This window comes from Pistacia vera, unplaced genomic scaffold (genome assembly GCF_008641045.1).
Source record: "Pistacia vera cultivar Batoury unplaced genomic scaffold, PisVer_v2 Contig474, whole genome shotgun sequence".
NCBI classification, from domain to species: domain Eukaryota; kingdom Viridiplantae; phylum Streptophyta; class Magnoliopsida; order Sapindales; family Anacardiaceae; genus Pistacia; species Pistacia vera.
Window position 1 is genome coordinate 234,091 of NW_022196306.1, and position 20,062 is coordinate 254,152.

Consider the following 20,062-nt stretch of genomic DNA (forward strand, 5'->3'; position numbering starts at 1 on the left):
AACCCTTAGGAGAGCCATTCACTGAGATTGATAATTTAGCTGAGTGCAACAACACCTTAACCCAATTGTTGAAGATTGGATCAAACCCACAGGCTGCTAGAACACAAAGAACAAAATCCCCGCATACCATATTAAAAGATTTAGTAATGTCAAATTTGAGAGCAATGTTGTTGCCTCTGGCCTTCTTCCCTACAAGCTGAACATTTTCGAAAACTATACCAATACAATAGGAGAATTATAAAGCTTCTTATAAAAATCAACAATATACTCACTAATAATAGCCTCATTTGAAACAGTGACTCCATCCATATTTAAGCTGTGAATTTTGGACCTAGCATACGTCACTTTAGCATAGGCATGAAAGAAATGAGTTCATTTGTCACCATCTTTAAGTTAAGAGACCTTATATATTTTTTTTTTCAAATAAGAGTGCTGGGATTTTAAGCAAGAAAGAAGATGACTTTAAGCATTAGTCTTTGTATTCAACACACAACCAACTCAATTTCTCATCGCTACTGAACTTCGATTTCTCCAAATAGCAAGTAGCAAAGTCCATCAGTTGCTGCATGACAGCAACAACTAAATCTCCCGCTTGTTCCACTGTCAACACCGTCACACACAAAAACAAAAAAATAAGCCAATCAAATCCCACACCACAACAAAATATAAACGAAGAGAGAAACAAAAACACAAACACCAAATTAAAGCATTTCCAAATTTGAACAACAAACAAAACACAAAACCAATACTATCAAATAAAAATAAAGAATCAACAGCAGCAAAACTAACCAGATAGAGNAATACAATAGGAGAATTATAAAGCTTCTTATAAAAATCAACAATATACTCACTAATAATAACCTCATTTAAAACAGTGACTCCATCCATATCTAAGCTGTGCATTTTGGACCTAGCATACGTCGCATTAGCATGGGCATGAAAGAAATGAGTGCATTTGTCACCATCTTTAAGTTAAGAGACCTTATATTTTTAAAATAAGCCAATCAAATCCCAAACCACATCAAAATTTAAACGAAGAGAGAAACAAAAACACAAACATCAAATTAAAGCATTTCCAAAGTCGAACAACAAACAAAACACAAAAACAAAATAAAGAATCAACAGCAAAAACTAACCAAAGAGATCGAGAATAAAAGGTGATCAAGTGAGTGATGGAAACAACGAACTGAATCTGTTCATTGCACCAACATTGAAAACCCTAACCTATCGGAGTCATCTCCGATCGACCGAACACTGTGTTGGAGTATTGCGAGGAAGCTTTTGAGGCCGAGATTGACGGAATCATCTGAGCGGAGTCAGTGCAAGAGATCGAGAGGCGAAAGGCTGTGGCCGAACAGAGATTGGCAGAGGTCTGATAAGTGTTCCACTGCCATATCAGAAAGAGAGAAGAAAAAGAATAGTGTTCATAAGGAGGAGTGAGATGAAAGATTTTCGGATGAATGAATAATTACAAGGGCTTATAGGTAAATTTTAGGGATTTATTTACTGGTTTTTAAACTTATAACAATTAATGGAATTGTTTAAAGATGTGTCTACTATATACAGGTTGGACCAGTCAACCCGCGAACCGACCCCTTGACCGAGTCAACAAGTGGTCCGGTTTTTAAAACAATACAGTTAGTGTGATGATCAATAATATGAGGGCCAAAAAGCAATTGAGAAAAAAATATGTATGGAGTATTTTTGCCCAGATGGTGCATAACAGGATGGTTCCCAATCTAGAGATCAAAGATGTGTTCGTAGTCCGAGAGTTTTCATACATGTTCCCGGATAAGTTATCGAGGTTGGTTCCCACAGAGAGAGAGAGAGAGAGAGAGAGAGTTTAGCAATAAATTGGCACTCGGGATAGCACCAATTCCTAAGACTTCGTACTGAGTGGCCCCAGTAGAACTCTAGAAATTGGAGTACTAATAATTTTCTAAGCAAGGGTTTCCTTTAACCCTATGTCTCCTAGAGTGCACCAATTTTATTTAGTGGAAAAATAAAATAAATAATAATGAATCACTCCAGATGTGTATAATTAATTAATTAGATAATAAATATTAATTTAAATTCAATTTAAGTATTCTTTTATAATGAATATCCACAAAATCTAAATAAATATTTCAATTTTTCACAAATAATTAATTATTTACTTTAATTATTATGCTAATGTAATAAAGTGGTTTTTGTTATGTCATGAAACATAAGGAGATTATCATACTGATATAGTTAAATCTCGATAAACTAACACTCAATAAATTAATAACCTCGATTAAATAATATTTTTGGTCAGTCCCGACTTAGGACCAATGTGGTAAATTGATAATTTGCTAAATTTATATAATAATACATTAAGAAAAACACATAGATACTACTTGATATATAAATTAATAATCTCCTTATATATTAAGTTATTCCCTATACAACATTAACTCCTAGCTATAAAATAGGCTAATGATGTTATTTCCAACTGCTATTCTCTATACCACATTAATCGTACACAATATGTACATAAATTAAATTCAATATTTTGAAAAAAGAAAATAAAGAATGCTTCTTTTAAATTAATAATTTATTAATTTATACGATTGAATAATATACGATTAATTAATAAATTTTCATAGTTCCCAATGATATTAATTTATTGAGGTTTAAATGTATATAGATAACAAAAAATTATCATTTTAAAATATTTATATTAAAGATATATAATTAAGAGTTTGTTCAAATTTGTTGGATTTAAATCTTAAGAGTAATTAATATTCTTTCTTTTTAATTGAGACGTGGTTGTAAAAAACAACGAGAGTAGAGTTTTATTCTAAAAAAGGGTACATAATGAAATATTTTTCCTGAGTTTGGGTTATTGGGGTGGATATGGGGCAAGTACAAGGGAGGGAACCCATCATGCGCATATGTTGCCACCCCTAGGTTCTACTTCTAGGAAGCCAAAAGTGGGCGTTCACGAAACAGAGGTTTGGCCACTGAACAAATTAGGTTATTCTCTCCAAAAACGACCCAAAACTAATTTACACACTTAATTTTGAGTACAGCCCACGCAGCTAGGCACGTCAATGTTTCTAGAGGTAAATACTCAGACGTCTCTCAGCTATGATATTTTTGATGGGCATCAAGGTTGTGCGGTAAAAGGTAGCTTTAGTTTTGGGTCTAGATAGATCGTCCAAGAAATTGTTCTTCAATCTTCCTTGCAAATATGTCTAAAATTTGTATGAAACAAGTTGTACTTTTCACAATTAGATTCTCTATTGTACTTGATGATTGGGTTAATTTTTGCCACCTCAGCACATATATTTTTGTTATTATTGGTCTTTAGTTGGCTAAGGGACTAGGCTTGGCAAGTAGGAATGGAGAAGTGGTTGCAAGCTTGGCACGGATTTTTTTAGAGAATCTGTTTTCACATAAGTCCACTCTGTATGTAGTGAAGGGTTCTAAGTGGATTACAAGAAAATTAGTTGTTTGTTTTTATTCTTGAGTGAAGAAAATTAAATTTCCTTACAAATTGCTTAGTGGAGATTTTGAGGGTCGGAAGATCACCTGTGACAGTGTAGAAGGAGAGTGATTAGCAAAGGGAAGACCTTTAATAGTTGGAGCAGATAGGAATAAGGAAGGAGAAGAGGAATCGTTAAGGAAGAGTTTCCATTCGATAGGCATGAAACATTATGCAGCTGGTATGATAGCTATAAGCTTTTTGGCTCAATTTTATACTGTAATATAAAGTTCAGCAAAGTGAGTAAGTTTGGCCATTTGGCGCATTCAATGAAGAAGAAGGAAAAGAAAGAAGGTAAAAGAAATAGAATGGCATTGTCTTGGACAATACTTCTTTGGCTGTAATAACGAAGGAGCTGTCCTTTGGACCAATAATTTCAGTTACAGTTAATAGATTTTTACCTGTATAATGGGAATGGAGAAACATTTTGACATAATGCAGTCACTTGGGCTGTACTAATAGCAACCCTCATGGAGTATTCTTGTCTTGTATCCCATTGTCATGAATAAAATGTAATTTTACCTTGAGGCTTAGGAAGCACTAACTTCCAAAGACATATTTATGGCTATGCCCCCATTCTCTTTCTTAGGCAGATTGCCTTATGACTGACTGATATGTTTTGCATTTTGCCTTACTGGTGCCAAACTTGAAGACAAACTAGTTCCTTTATTTTGCTAAGGCCAACTTGGGTTGTTTTAAGCATTTCTAGAGTGATCCTAAAATAGTCAGTTTTGAAAAATTGATGTTAAGCAGACCAAATCTGATAGAAAGACTGTTTTCCTTATGCTCAATTGATTATGTAAGTTTCAAAAAAGAATTGAATTCTTATATTAATAATTTGATTTAGTCATGCCTATCATGTAGAAGCTCGTGTACATGTCTATTTAATCAAATAAATAAGTCAAAACCTGTCAAAAATTTTCAGAGTAGTATATAAAAATTACTTTTATACCTTAGGTGACCAAGTACTGAACACTTGTACCTCTGTCGGTGGTTACATGGTTTTTGACATGGGTACATGTTGACAAAGATGAATATTCTTGTATCCGCCTCATGTTACCCAACAAGGACCCCTTTGAGTGATAATATAGTGATATACTATATTTGATGGGAATTAAACCAACTATTTTTGAGAATGATAATAAGCCGAATTAATATAGGGTTATATCTAAGGAAAATTTGCATCACCTCATATCTAACCATGAGATGCGGATTTGTACAGGCATTTTTTGCATTCTCGTTGTCATGTTCAGGAAATATTGATTTTTAATTGATGAACTTGACATTGTATCACTGCAGGCAATTATTGAAGTCCTTGTTTCAAGTAAAAAAGTGGCTAATATCCCCTGAATCAGATGGCAACAGAGAGCCCTGTGAGGATGGTGGGAAGCGGTGAGTAGAGCTAGAAACTGGCCCTCTTCAAAGATTCTGCAATGTGTGGTTCCAATTGAGGAATATGGTAACAGAGGAATTGGGATTGCTTTTGAAGGCACAGATTTCATGGAGACCAAGCACACATGATTCCAAATCGAAGGTAGTGCACCACCAAGTGGGAAGGGTAATTTGCAGCTATGGAAACCCTTAGATAACAAAACTCTGGTCTGAATTTAGGCTTGGAAAGTTTAAGCGACGATCTGGACATTTTGAATCTGAGGAGCAACTGCGTTCTGATCAGCCTATTTTGCGTATTACTGCTCTAACGTGAACTTGAATCCGAATTCCTCCACCTCTTATTTCACGAGAGAATCGGCGCTTGGTACGCCATATTGGTGGGTCTGGCAATATTGGAGGTCTACTGCATTAGATGATAATGGCAGGGAGCCTTGCATCTGTCTGAAGTTCTCTTCTATTCATAAGGAGGAACTGAGGATGATAGCTCTCCCAGACAAGCTTCAGACAACGGGCAGAAACAGTCCTGCATTCATGTCAGGACAGAAAACAGCTGTGGTTGGGCGGCACAAAGTTTGGTTGATGATACAGGTAATTTTTTGGTAATTATTAATGCTAGTGAGTTGCCAGGAAAGTTCTGAACCAATTGAGGCTTGATAATTGGTATAAGTGGTGGTTTACATAACAAGAAATAAAACAAATTCTCTAGGGCATTTTGTTAGCGAGTTGGAAACAATTTTTAAAGCTTAGACAGCTTTTGGATATCATATGCAAGGAACATCGAAAAAAAAGTTTTATTTATAGATTTTAAAGTAGTTTTAAGACTGTATCCTAAACTTTTGAAAACTCAAAGACACTTTCTTAAGATTTCTCAATTTTGTTTCATAAACAGAAAATGTATTGGGATTCATACTAAATGTTTCCTTAGTTTCTTAATCATGTCAGTCTGAATTAACGACCATCATGCTTGCTCATACTCTTGAATCTTCTTGGGCATTTCACTTTTGTTGAGACGGGATTTGGATGTTTGTACCACAAACAGTTGGAATCTTCTTATATTTTGCAATATTGATTTTTTTTTTTTTTCATTTGCCATCAACTGGGTAACTTTATGGAATGAAGGGGCTCATACCAGCGTGAGTTGTGTGACATTTTATCCTTTAGGCTCTGCTCTCCTAAGCTAAAATTGAGTTGACAAAATAATGTTGTCTTTTATTTGTTGTTGTTGATTTTTTGCTTCATTTTTTGCAAGTTTCTTCTATCGAGGGTGCAACTATCAATGCAATCCCCTGTTCTAACTACTCCCTTGTGTGCAACAGTGGGAACCGTATGCCATCAGGTAATCCATTTACCCAAATTTTCAGCCATCTGGGGTGTATGCTCTGCACTACAATGCAGGTGGATATGCTCTGAATTCTGCATTTCTCCCAGAATTTGTTGCTGGATACCCTCCCCATGGTTCTGTTCCTATGCCATTTGATGCTACTTCCGGTCCAAGCATTAACATCAAACTACTGGCATTTCAACAGAAGAAAACATACCACGTATGGGTGATTTGCAACATCAGAAGTTCTATGGACACCATGTATGATGCTGCAACCTTCTTTTGTGAATCCTCTTCAAACGCAATACTTTCAACCACCTTTTGGGGATGCATCGGTGCTTCAGTTCAGTATGTTAGGTTGCCCTCAAGTAATGGTACTGGGGCTCAGGTTGATTCTTCTATACTGAAAGAGCCACCTTCTGCTGCTTATTTGGGTGATCAGAAACTTCTGTCTCCACCAAATGGGAGTCTGGGTATTCCAAATCCTAGAAAACTGGGAATTGCATTGGTGGTAATTGTGGGGGTCCTCCAGGCATGTGGTGTCATGGCACAATTTCAGTACCCTATTCTAGTCCACTGTGCCATCATTACCAGTTGGTGAACAAGTCATCCAGGTTGGCGAAATGATTAAGTTATCCTGAGGTTACAAAGAAATACAGGTATCTATCCTGGATGGCAAGGGCACAGAGGAGTAAACATCTTTGATGACCCAAGAGGCATTCATTTCTTGAAGAACTGAAATCCAGCATTGCGCAAAAGCTTGAGCTCTGGACATAGTAGGGCGTATAGTAGAATTCAGGCAGTGTTCTTTACTGAGTTTGTTTGCCTAAAGCCTTACATCATGAGATTGTTGTACTCCTATATGAAAATCAATTTGCATGCATATCTCACTCAATGTGGATCAACATGGGAGTCAATTTATTCAGCAGAAGCTGGAGCACTGCAGTTTTGAAGACAAGGTGTCTGTTTCAAAGAAATTCTTCCACATGCTTCAAAACTAATGACTGATATTTTTGGGAATTATTTTATTCAAAAGGTATGCTTTTCAACATATTTGGTCCTAAATGATATTATTTTAAGCAAATTATTCTTACTGGACTTTTGAACTCTGTAGTTAGTATGCTATTGATTATTTCTTGAATTCTGATTTATTACAGTTTTTTGAGCATGGAAGTCCTGAGCAGAGGAAGGAGCTTGCAGAGAAGTTGTTGGCCAGATGCGCTTTAAGTTTGCAGATGTATGGCTGCCGTGTTATACAGAGGTGGGCTAACTTATCTCAATATAAATCTTAATTTAGTGGTACATTGGCTTCTTCTATAGCATTGGTTTTGTGGTTATTGTGAGCCTTCAAGTGCGAGAGGTTTGGGCTGTTCATGATATTCAGCTGATTGGTGCTGGCTTTAAAAGCTTTTAGCCTTCTTTTAGGCCCCAAGGCCTCATAAATGATTAAAGGGCCTTTAAGGTAATTAGTCATTTAGAGATGTTTGACTGGAATGTGAGACAGTCAACAGATACAGCACCACCCTTTAGGAGTAGATTGGGCAACTGAGAAGCATAGAAATTCCAGGGAAGGCTTTCAGTGCGGAAGAAAGATACCAAATTAATAAGAACTTTTGCAGGGAATATTGTGGGGGAGGGGGGCAGAACTGGACTCTCTCTTTGAAGGAAGATCTGTTTGTATATAAAGAAGAGGGATCCTTAAGGTAATGACCGCATAGTGAGGGCTATACTCCTCATTGTGGATTCATTATAACTTATTTATCTGATTTTTCTACTATGGTTATGTCCAAAGTCGAAAACTATTCATTGCACCACCTGATTTTGTGAGACAGTGAAGCTTGCTTTTTTTCCTTCCCCTGAATTGCTGAGTCTTTTTCCCTCACAGTGCTATACTTAGTCATTGATTTTGATCAAATCTTTATTCACCATTTGTTTAAATTGACTTTTGATTTTTCATAAGTGGGGGAACCATTTGGATGTTATATGCTTTTGTGGCAACAGGTTGTTGCATTATGATGTTGTAGGGTAGGCAACTTGTCTAGAATTTTGTGTGTTAGATGTAATAAACTCTCTGGTTTTCATCATAGCTTTGTATGTATATTCTTGCTTGAGTTAATCTTTTTATTCCTTTTATATTACATATTATCTTATGACCTTTTCCTTTCTTGGTGTTAATTTGTTGTGGGGGGTGTGGGGGTTCTTTTCAGTTCTAAGGGCGTGGTGAATTTATTTTTTCTTGAAACAATGCATCAATTTTGCTTGAATGAGTTCCAAGTAAACCATATATTCTTCAGTTTGAAATTTTAATACTTTTTTTTTTTTTTTTTTTTTTAAATCTAGGCCCTTGAATTCATTGAGCTTGATCGAAAAATAATTAGTCCTTGAGCTTGATGGGCATGTGATGAGATGTTGTTCGGTAGAATGGGAACGTGATACAGAAGTGTACAGAAAGTGTTCCTACAGAAAAAATTGGATTTATTATTTCTGCTTTTCGAGGTCAGTTGCCATGCTTTCTACACATCCATATGGTTGTCGTGTTTTCAGTAATAGAACACAATTTCTTGGCTGTGCAGACTTCTTTATTTATTTATTGAATCCCATTTTGTTTATTGAAACTATTATTTATTTTTTTCAATAGATTTTGGAGCATTGTTCAGATGAACAACAAGGTCAATGTATAGGGGATGAAACTTTGGCATCTATGGGAACTATGTACCCAGGTAGGTATTGTGTGCTTTGTGCTGTTTACTTAATTCTTAATTGTTGTTGGATAGTATCAACGTCTATTAAGTGCTTAGAAACAAGTCGATTTCTCATAAAATGGTGTGTTTTTGCTTCTTTATTCAATCACAATAGTTTATTGTTGTATATGCCAAACTGACTTCTTTGAACTAGTGATCACCAATCTATTTGCCTTGATTAGACTTGTAGTTGTCTTTAGCTTTACCACTGAGTTCATATACTTTGTAATAGTTTGCTTGTTGGCCTTCATTCCAATGGTCTTATGATCTCACCAGTTGGTGATGTAGATGATTCTTCATTATTTATTTGGTAGTTATCTGTCGGATGGTTTGCATATTAATTGTACTAGACAGATTAATTGATGGGCTAACAGCATCATACAAATCAATTTTAATGCAGACTTGTTTCCTGCACAAGTTCATATAAGGACTTGCATGTGGAGTGTCTTTTTAGGCAATGTTTGATGGAGCAAACATATGGTGACAAATTGCTCTAGAATTGAGTTTTTTTGGACTTTTCTACTCACAAATTAATTTTTTTTTTTTTTTTTTTTTATTATGGATTTATTGATTGTTGGATTTTTGAGTTTTGCTTTGTTGCATTTTTTTTTCTTCTCTGATGTTGGATTGAGAATTTCATGCCGTTGCAAAAGGAGTTTTTATTCCTACTCATATCTGATTTATTTTTTTCCTAGTGACACAGATGAAGGGAAAGGGTTTCTCTTCTTGTGAACTAAGGCTAAAGCACCCTCTAAAAAGTCTGCCTGTGGGCATCCCCCTTTTACTTTAGTATATGTAGTCCTTGACCTGTGAATAGTATGAATTCTGATGTTACATTATTAGCTTGCTTGTGAATTAGGTGTGGCTTGCAATATTATTCTTCTGTCTTTAGTGCTTTATTAGGTTTCTGTTTTAGTTGGTCAAAGTCATTGTTTGTCTGAGGTTTTTACTGCCTAAAATTACCCACCTTTTCTGTTTTGTTGTGATAGTTCTGATCTCTGAGGGTTCTTCAACTTAATATGAATTGGTTATACGCTCGTAGCATGTTCTGGAGAGGGGTAATCCAATGAAAGAAGCCAAATTATCAGCAAGGTGGCTGGAAAAATTGTACAGTTGAGTCAGCATAAATATGCATCAAATGTGTGAGAAGTGTTTGAGTATGGTGTGGCTGCTGAGCGGGAGCTATTGATTGAGGAGATTATGGGCAATCTGAAGAAAATGAAAATTTATTGGTGAGACAAATTTAAATCGTAATTTACAAATTTACTATTATCATTTCTACGTCATTAGCCTTTTGAGGATATGTCTTTTTTTCTCTTTGCTGACTCTTGAGTTCTGAATTCCATGTATCAGATAATGATGAAGGACCAATTTCTATGTGGTAAAGAAGATTCTTGAAAAATGTAATGATATACAAAGGGCAGCATTGATCATCGGATAAAGGTTCATGTCAGGCTCTGAAGAAATACACTTATGGGAAGCACATAGTTGCTCGGTTTGAACAGCTTTATGGTGAAGGTACATAAATCTCCTATTGGTGTTGTTTGCTTGGGAATGTTTGTTTGTCATGTAAGCACACTATGCATGGCTAAACGAAAGAAGCAAAAGTCTCTGGGCGGGACAAAATATTTGCATTAGATAAATCATTTTGGAGGAAATGTGAGCTTTCAAAGCAATGGCCTTAGTCTCGTCAATTATCAACTTTTTTTTTTTTTCCTTCAACTTCCTTAATCAACACACTTTATCAACATTCTTTTATCAAAATTTAATTAAAATTCACTACAGCCATTAATTAATACTGTTGTTGACCATCATCGGCACATTGCCGTTTCTATGATATCACCAGGGTCACATGCATTTGGTATCATATGTAGATATATAAATCAAATCTAAAATTCACTACAGCCATTAATTAATCCTGTTGTTGACCATCATCGGCACATTGCCGTTTCTATGATATCACCAGGGTCACATGCATTTGGTATCATTATGTATATATAACATCAAATGTAGACACTGTACGCGTTATCGTGGACATTTACAGAAGGTCCCTGCCTACCAGTGTGGATTTGTGTATGCAATTTTATTACTTCATATTTTATTGCCGTTTCTATGATATCACCAGTGTGGCTTGATGATTATTCTAGCGTCAACCAGAGTATTTTGTCCATTCTTGAATTTATATGACAAATTTTTTTATTAAACCTCACTAAGACATTTGGTTACACTGCTGACCATCCTAGTTACAAAATTATCAAAAACCTCCTTGTAGGAGAGGTGTGTATTTAAGTAGGACGCCATAATTAGCCAAGCTTCAAGTTGAATGAAATTTATCCTTTAAGATAATGTTTCTATGGGGGTGCCACATTGTTGTCATTGCTTGCATTTGGTGCACTAAATAAGATTGTTAAAGAAGTGTCTTTTGCTAATGTATTTTTTGTTGAAAAAGATTAAGAAAGTACATGGCGTGTTCGATTTTATGGATGCATGTATAAGTATAAGATATTTTGTTATCTGACTCTAATACTTGCCAGTTTGATAAAGCTAATTATCGTGTAATATATAAAATATGGTGATTGCTTGGAGTCACATACCAATTTACTACTTAATAGTCGGGCATTTATATTAAAAGCATTTGAAGTTTATTTTCAAATTCCAATATTTCTTTAATGGAGTTTGGTTTTTAATAAAATATTCTTTTATTAATTTATATAAGCTATATTATTTCACAACTTCTAGATTTTAAGTCAATACACTTAATGCAAGCCTGGGATTTACTATAAACTTTTGTCCGCCCAGTTGGAGCAAACCAATTAAATATCTGTAATAACTGTAAATTTACTATTGATTTAATTTCATATTTCTTGAGATTAATTTTTTTATACACTTGAAGGCAAAAATATTTACTAAAGTTTCTAAAGTAAATAGGAAAAAAAAAACCTTGAAATGTGTAAACAAAACACATAGACCTTCCACATATAAACTGAAACTCGGTCATAAATGCAATTAATTTAAATTCTCGGAATTCTCTTCTGGACTCAAACTGTGCAAACCAAATCAACAATATAAAAATAATTGTTTACATCAAAATAAATATAAAAATAATTGAAATGAAATGTATTCAACCACTAATAGCTTCTTCACTGCTTATACTTGAAAATTACAATGTTATCTAACTCAGTATGACTTATATCAGAATCAATGCTAAGCATACTTAAAAAAAGCACTGAAAACAAAAATCAATACATATATCAATGAAATACAACCATAACCTACGCCAATAGGAAAATGCTATAACTACCGACTGGTGTGTACCGATTTTGTGCACCGAATGACGTGGCAAAATCCTGACCGTTGATTAATATTAACTGATAATAAATAAACGGTCAGGATTGTGCCACGTCATTCGATGCACAAAATCGGTACACACCAGTCGGTAACTGTAGCATTACTCACGCCAATTTGGGTTGATCCAAAGGATCATTATTAAGGCCATTATAGTTGTGGTATATGATCCAACAAAACTCCAACAGAATAATACTATGTCAATAATAGATTCATTATCATCTTCTTCTTCAATGGATGCTAGAGGTGGTGGTATTGGCACATTAGTGCAACTTTTCTTAATTAATTGACCACAAAGATAAGGATTACCTTCATAATCGCTTTCATTAAAAGTTGCGAACTGAGCTTGATCAGGAATGGATCCAGATAAGTTGTTGTGTGCCACATTGAAGACCTCCAAATAATGTAATTGAGTTAACTGTGGAAGTATTTGGCCACTTAAATTATTGTGGGAAAGGTCTAGGCTCTCTATCTCTTTCAAATTGGAAAAGCTCTTTGGAATAGGTCCTGATAACAAATTGAAAGACAAATTCAATGCTAATATTCCTTGGAGGTCTCCAATTTTTGTCGGGATTTCACCACTTAATTCATTGTTTGACAAATCCAATCCAGCAACCTTTTCAAGAAGATAACCTTGGTAAGACTCAAATCTATTTTTCATGGTAAATTCTACTTCGAAGATTACTTCTGGATTTGCCGATCTACTAGATTCTTCCTCCTTAACAAATGAAATAGATGAATCATAGTCATAAACACCTGGTGCATCACTACCAATACCCCAAGAAAACCTTGTAGTGAAACCTTTTGAATCAATCTCTCCTGTCATACTCCAGAGTGTCAAATTAGAAAAGCATGAAGATATTGATCCATTGAGTCTGTTATGTGAAAGATCTAAGAGACTTAGGTTTCTTAGTCGACACAATTGGTTAGGAATATGGCCTTGTAGGTGATTGCTTGACAAAAAACGAAACTTAAGAGTTGAATGATCATTAAACCAACGTGGATCGATATTTCTAGAAAATTTGTTCTCTCCCAAATCAAGTGTAATCAAGTTAGAGCTTTCGAACAATGAATTCGGAATTGATCCACTCAGAGCATTCTTTTGCATGTAAATATAGCTCCCTGATGAAAGATTAAAGTCACTTGCTATGGATCCAAATTAATCAAACAAATCAATTAATCCAAATTAATCAAAAACTAACAAATGAATCCAAATCTAAAATCCAAATTAATTCATCACCTATAACGAAACTCAATCAAAATTATTTTACCCAACAAAATTCTTCATATCACCACAATAAAATTCATTTATAGAAAAAAAAAAAAAAAAAAGAAAAACAAATTATTCATATCACCGGAACAAAATTCTTCAATCACCATGATAAATTTCTCCAATCAACAAACACTTTGGTATTATTAAAATGTTAGGCAGATTTTATTATTCAATTAAACCTTAGATTAGAGATAGTAATGGGCCCGGTATTTCTGGGTACCTGTCCCAAAAAGCTCGGGCTTTACCTGGTGTTAGCAGGCTTGGGCTTGGGCTTGGGCTTGTGACTGATTTTAAGGTCTGTCCTTGAGTATGGGTTGAGACTGGGTATGTCTTGAGTCCTAACCTGTCAATTTTACTAAATTACCCTTATACTATATATCTAATTATAAAATTATCCTACATATAAAATTTTTGAAATTTATTAATATTTGGTGAATATTAAAAAAAAATTAATATTTAAAAATTGTTTCTAGAATTAAAAATATAAAAAAAAATTAAAATTTATTAATATTTACAAAATCACATCGTAAAAATAGACGGGTTTGGGTCGAGATTGAGATTACAAAAAACCCTTTGAGTCAAGCTTGGACTTTACCTGTCATTCCTATGACGAGACTAGGCCTTTGTCTTGGGGTCAGGCTTAGACCTGGGCCAAGGGGTAACTAGTCCGGGTCATTCCCATCTCTACCTTGGATAGATCAGCGTAATTAACCCAATTTTATTTTATTTTTATATCGCTAAACAAACTTACTTAACAAATCTTATGGTCTCGGTCTCTTCTTCTGCCGACCCTCATTCTTCTTCTCTCTCGCCACGAAATCGAAGAGATCGAGACCAGTTTCGTGATTTGGTTTCGAAAGATTATTGAATCTAAAACTTGGGTATTGAAGTGTGAGCAAAACCCATCGAGGAATTCGTGTAAGCTTCAAGCAAAGTCTTTTCACTTCAAATTTCTTGCATTTTCTCTTTTGCGAAAAAGGAACTTGTTTTTTGAAGATCTGATTAGGTTAGGGAATTGAGAATTTGAGATTAGGCAAAACGTGTTCTTTTCAGTCTTTGAATTCTAATACCGCCTAGCTTTATTCACTCTCAGAATCATTTATTCAAAATTTAGTTCAGAATATATCCTCATTGTAAAACCCTGCCTTGATATTTATATATATGTGCTTTTTTTTTATTCCTGACAACATTAATTCTGCAGAAACTTGTTCTCTGAATGCTTTATTCATGAGCATGTATAACTTTACTCTGTTGTAATAAATTCAATACACTTTTTTTCATCTAAATTTTCATGTGTCTCTACATTCCATTTATATGCAAAATGTTCATGTTTTCCCTCTTCAACTTTTATTGATAGATTTTGCCTCGTAAGGGTAACTGTTGTAATTGGAAAATAATTATATGGTTAGTCATGCTTGTTTGGGGTAAATTCAGTGAATCAACTTTTCCTACAGTTTGGCTCGTAAACTTTTTTCTATTTGTTAAATTACCACATTCGGTATTTTAATTAGTGTTTTGAAATCACTCCGCTATGACTTGGTATGTTGTTGTTTGTGTAGACCTCAAAGAATATGCTTCTTAGTTCTTACCAAGTCTAATAAACTTTGATGCAGAAGGAGGATTAGTAATCTACCTTAATAAAATGAATTAACGAGAATCCAAAAAAGGAAAAGAAAATAAAAAATTAGACTCTGGAAAATTCCCAAAACTCTCTAAGCTATTATCTTTTTGGTGGAATGCTTTTAAGTGCTGATGTTTACTTGCTTAATCAATTGCCATCAGCTTTATTATATTTACTTCTCCCTTCCAAGTTTTGTTTTAGTTGGAACCAGATTATACAATGCTGAGAGTATTTGGCTGCAGCTATTACCCTTTTATAAGACATTATCAAACGCATAATTTTGCTTATCACACTTAATAAGTGTGTATTCATTGGAATTTGGATATAGATTGACACATAAAGGTTATTTGTGTCTGTTGATAGAGCAACTTCAGATTTTATAGAGCTGAGCTGTAGAGAAAAAAATCCTTGACTAAGGTGTCACTCAAATCATATGTTGCCAAGTCAGCTCATAATTAACCTGTGTTTAGTTAGTTAGTTAGTTACTAATTAGTTACAGGTCTTACAACTTGATTGAGAGTATTTGGCTGCAGCTATTACCCTTTTATAAGACTTTATCAAAAGCATAGTTTTGCTAATAGCTGTATATATAAAGGACACTACACTGTAACAAACATATCTTCTCATTAATGGAAAATCAGAGAAATTCAGTTTTAACATTTCTCTCAACTTGACATATGTCATCAAAAATGGAAAACTTTCCTTCATTTTCCTCTTCACCAAACACTAATTAAATTTAAATAAATGCAAAGAACTCGAATCTGATGAGTTCTTTAGCAAAAGTAAATCAACCTTCCTCTGAAAAATCTCTTGATTACAAGGATTTTGTTCTACAATTCTCGACTCCAGTTCAGATCACTCTCAACCAAATGTTGTCAAGCTTCAGAAATCAAATCACAATTTCTGGAAATCACTGGTGTTATCTGGATCTAGAACTCATGGTTTGGAACCCTATCTTACTGGAGTTAAAGCTTGTCCTGCACTATTTGTTGAGGTAAAATCTGAAAACTCGAATGAGGTAACACTTCAAGAAAACCCTAAGTTTGTGATTTGGTAGAAAATAGACCAAATTCTTATTGATTGGCTTCTTTCTTCAATTACAGAAGTTATGTTGTTAGATTCATTAGTGTTGCTGGAATTTGCTTAACTCTAGAAAATAGCATTTTCACTAAATCAATATCTCGAATTTTACATCTGAGGAATATGCTACATAGTACCAAAAAGGGAACACTTAGGGTTAGTGATTATATTCATAAAATGAAAGAAGTGGTTGGTTTCTTATCAGCATCAGGACATATTGTTACCATAGAAGAGCTAATTTTGTATATCTTTGAAGGACTAGGGTCTGAATTCGATCCAGCTATTGTGAACTTGCAATCAAGGATTGTTTTAGTCTCTCTTCAAGAAACACAACTTGTTCTGGAAAGTTATGAGGTTAAGATAGACAAAGCTCAAACTATTAGAGTTGTTGATCTCCATGCAGGAAACATACCTGTTAGGTTGTTACTAATATAGCTACTGGTTCACTATCTAATTACATACCTCTTCAAAAACAAGTAACCTCATATGGTGAAGCTTCTGCTGTCCATAATTCATCTAATGCTAGAGGAGGTTTTATCCCTGGAAATAGAGTAAGAGGTAGAGGAAGGTCTAATGGCCAAGGCAAACCAATTTGTCAACTATGTAACAAAGCTGGGCATTCTGCCTTGCAATGTTATCACAGATTCAATATTAATTTTCAAGGTCCTCCGCTTTCAAACGAAGCTAGTTTCTCTTTTGTAACTACTGGCTTTGTTCCTAGACCTGGTACTGGTTTTACTAGTTCTACTCCACAATCAACAACCTCAACAAATTTCACAGGATATGTTTGGACTGAATTTCCCACTAATAACAATACATCTGCTGGTCCTGCCTATGCATAACTATTTTATAATAGCCTCAAAATTAGTCCTAATTTCTGAAATTCTTGAAAGATGCTTTGTAGCAATAGGTTGTTGCATTATAGATTTTGTAGGGTAGGCAATTTGTCCAGAATTTTGTGTTAGATGTAATAAAGCTATCTGAGTTTTCATCATAGCTTTGTATGTATATTCTTGCTCTTAGTTAATCTTGCGAATTTATTTTTCTCATAAAGAATGCATCAATTTTTGCTTGAATGAGTTCCAAGTATAACCGTATATTCTTCACTTTGAAATTTTAATATCATTTTCTTGAATCTTGAATTATTTTATGTATTTATTTATTTTTATCTAGGGCCTTGAAGTCATTGAGCTTGATGGGCATGTCATGAGATGTGTCCATGACCAGAATGGGAATCATGTGGTACAGAAGTGTATAAAATGTGTACCTGTGGAAAAAATTGGATTTATTATTTTTGCTTTTCGACGACAAATTGCCACGCTTTCTACACACCCATATGGTTGTTGTGTTATTCAGGTAATAGAACTCAATTTCTTGGTTGTGTAGACTTCTTTTATTTATTTATTTATTTATTTGAGATCCCATTTTGTTTGTTGAAACTAATATCTATTAATCTTTTTATTTATTTATTTTTCTTTTCGACACAGAGTTTTGGAGCATTGTTCAGAAGAACAACAAGGTCAACGTATAGTGGATGAAATTTTGGAATCTGCTTATGTTCTTGCTCAGGGCCAGAATGGGAACTATGTTACCCAGGTAGGTATTGTGTGCTTTGTGCCGTTTACTTAATTCTTTGATTGTTCTTGGGTAGAACAACTGTCTATTAAGTGCTTAGAAACAAGTCAATTTCTCATAAAATGTTGTGTTTTTGCTTCTATATTCCAACGGCAAATAGTTTATTGTTGTATATGCCTCAAACTGACTTCTTTGAACTTGTTGATTACCAAGCTTACTTGTCTTGATTAGACTTGTAGTTCTCTTTAGCTTTTAGCACCGAGTTCATAAACTTTGTTAAATAGTTTAGGCATTGTTGGCCTTCATTCACCAATGGTCTTATGATCTCACCGGTTTGTGATATAGTTTCCTGAACAAGTATGTATTTCAGTGAGAAGTAATTTATTACTCTTCTGCTGCCTCATATGAAGAAAAACAAAATTTTGTACCATATTCTGCGGGCAACTGACCTTATTGTTGTAAGCAATATCTAGATAAGTATTCACTTAGAGTTGGGCACTGGATTCCTGAGAATGATGATTCCTTAAACGTAAACTTGTAATCTGGTGTTATTTGTAACAACCGAGTGGAAAAGTTCCAACCAATTTTGTTATCAGAGAGGTCAACATATCGTAATTGTAGTGGTATAAAGAAAACCAGTATGGCATCCAAGTTGCAATTCCGTACGTTGATTACCTTCAATGGATATGTTTGAAACCGATTTTCACTTATAGGTTGAAACATACATATGTGGAGGGACCTTTTAAATTGTTATCAGAGTGACAAATATTCGAGGGATCTGAGGTCAGCAACAATAGATGACAAGTACTCTGCACTAATTGATTGGATGAAAGATCAAGAACCTTGAGATAAGTCAAGTTGCTTAGGCATTTAAAGTCATGACCACCGAAACTATTGAAGCCGAGATCCATATTAGCCAAGTTCTTCAATTCACATATTCCTAAAAATGGGGATCAAATAGATAAATAAAAGGTTAACACTCATACACAGATAGGTGTGCGATTATAAAGGGAATTTTAGAATCATATAAAAAAAAAAAAAAATTAACAAAACATTGATAAGAAAATGGTATACTAGATTGAGGTCAATTCATTTACCATTTAAAGATCAATTTGTTAATTGATTCCGAAAGTATTGAAACACCCTTACTTTAGTACAAAAATGACAAATTAATATTTTAAGGGCACTATATTTTTTTATAGACTAAAAAAATAGAAGACAAACATTTTTGTTTTTTTTTTTTTTTTGGGAGGTGCCCAAAAATTTCTTTTCCTAAAGTTTAGTCAAGAGAAACGGGTTAGAGTTTAAGATACAAAGATCACCCTCCAATTACTCTTCAGATGAAGGTTCAATTAGTTTACATGAGCCAACTAGTTGTAGTTAAGTAATTGTCATGCATTTTATTTTACATTGTCTCCTAATTGATTGTTTATTTGTCATTTATCCACGTAGTATCAATTAGTACTTGAATGAAGTTGAATTATAAGGGTGTCATTATTTTTTTAACATAAAATTAAAGAATTTTTTTCAAAATTTATATTTTACATACCTAGTCGCCAAAGAGTTGTTGATTGATTACTTCGTAGATCCAGTATTTTCAAATTTGTCAAATTTGCTGAACCTGAACCAATGAAAGAAGAAATATATTTGAAAATCACATAGGAAATCATATATTGTTCTCAAAAATTAATTGGGCCAACACCTAAAACAATGAATATTTTACCTAAAGTAAAGAGGTCACCGCCCTTACATTATCCCATATCAACTCTTCCAGTTTTCCAACTTTTTAAACCTGCATCAAGAGATAAATGATGACAAGAAAGATCAAACTTATACATTGTTTTGTATTAGGGGCCTTGAGCCAACTACTCTATACAATGAAGTGATTTGATCAACTAATCATGCAATAAAATATTCCAATCTTAATTTGTAGGGTAGTGCCATACTTAAACCATGTATATAAATTCTTCTACATAAATTGATATGTTTATTTAATGACCTTGTCTTATATTCATATAAATTACTATTACCCATATCCTATCCCCAAGAAAGAATTAGATATTAACCAAAAATACTCTCCAATACATAGTTTATTTGAGCCAACTAGCAATACAATGAAACATAGTTTAATGAGTATCAATGAACATACTCTCCATAACATAGTTTATTGAGCCAACTAGCAAATACAGAAACATAGTTAATGAGT

At 34.1% G+C, this 20,062-nt stretch overlaps 1 protein-coding gene and 1 pseudogene across 5 annotated transcripts; both read left to right on the forward strand.

The window, feature by feature from the left end:
• The first annotated feature begins 1,712 nt into the window (after nt 1–1,712).
• Nucleotides 1,713–10,347, forward strand: LOC116146203 (annotated as a pseudogene).
• Nucleotides 10,275–18,272, forward strand: LOC116146167 (pumilio homolog 6, chloroplastic-like). Of its 5 annotated transcripts, none has more exons than XM_031431571.1 (3): nt 10,275–10,480; nt 17,455–17,637; nt 17,769–18,272. In XM_031431571.1, the coding sequence occupies exons 1-3, from the start codon at nt 10,472–10,474 to the stop codon at nt 17,817–17,819; spliced, it is 243 nt and encodes an 80-aa protein (XP_031287431.1). In that variant the 5' UTR covers nt 10,275–10,471; the 3' UTR covers nt 17,820–18,272. The 5 variants fall into 5 exon arrangements, 1 of the variants encoding a protein (XP_031287431.1); XR_004130476.1 differs by lacking the exon at nt 10,275–10,480 and adding an exon at nt 14,329–14,586; XR_004130475.1 differs by lacking the exon at nt 10,275–10,480 and adding an exon at nt 14,329–14,498.
• The last annotated feature ends 1,790 nt before the right edge of the window (nt 18,273–20,062 follow it).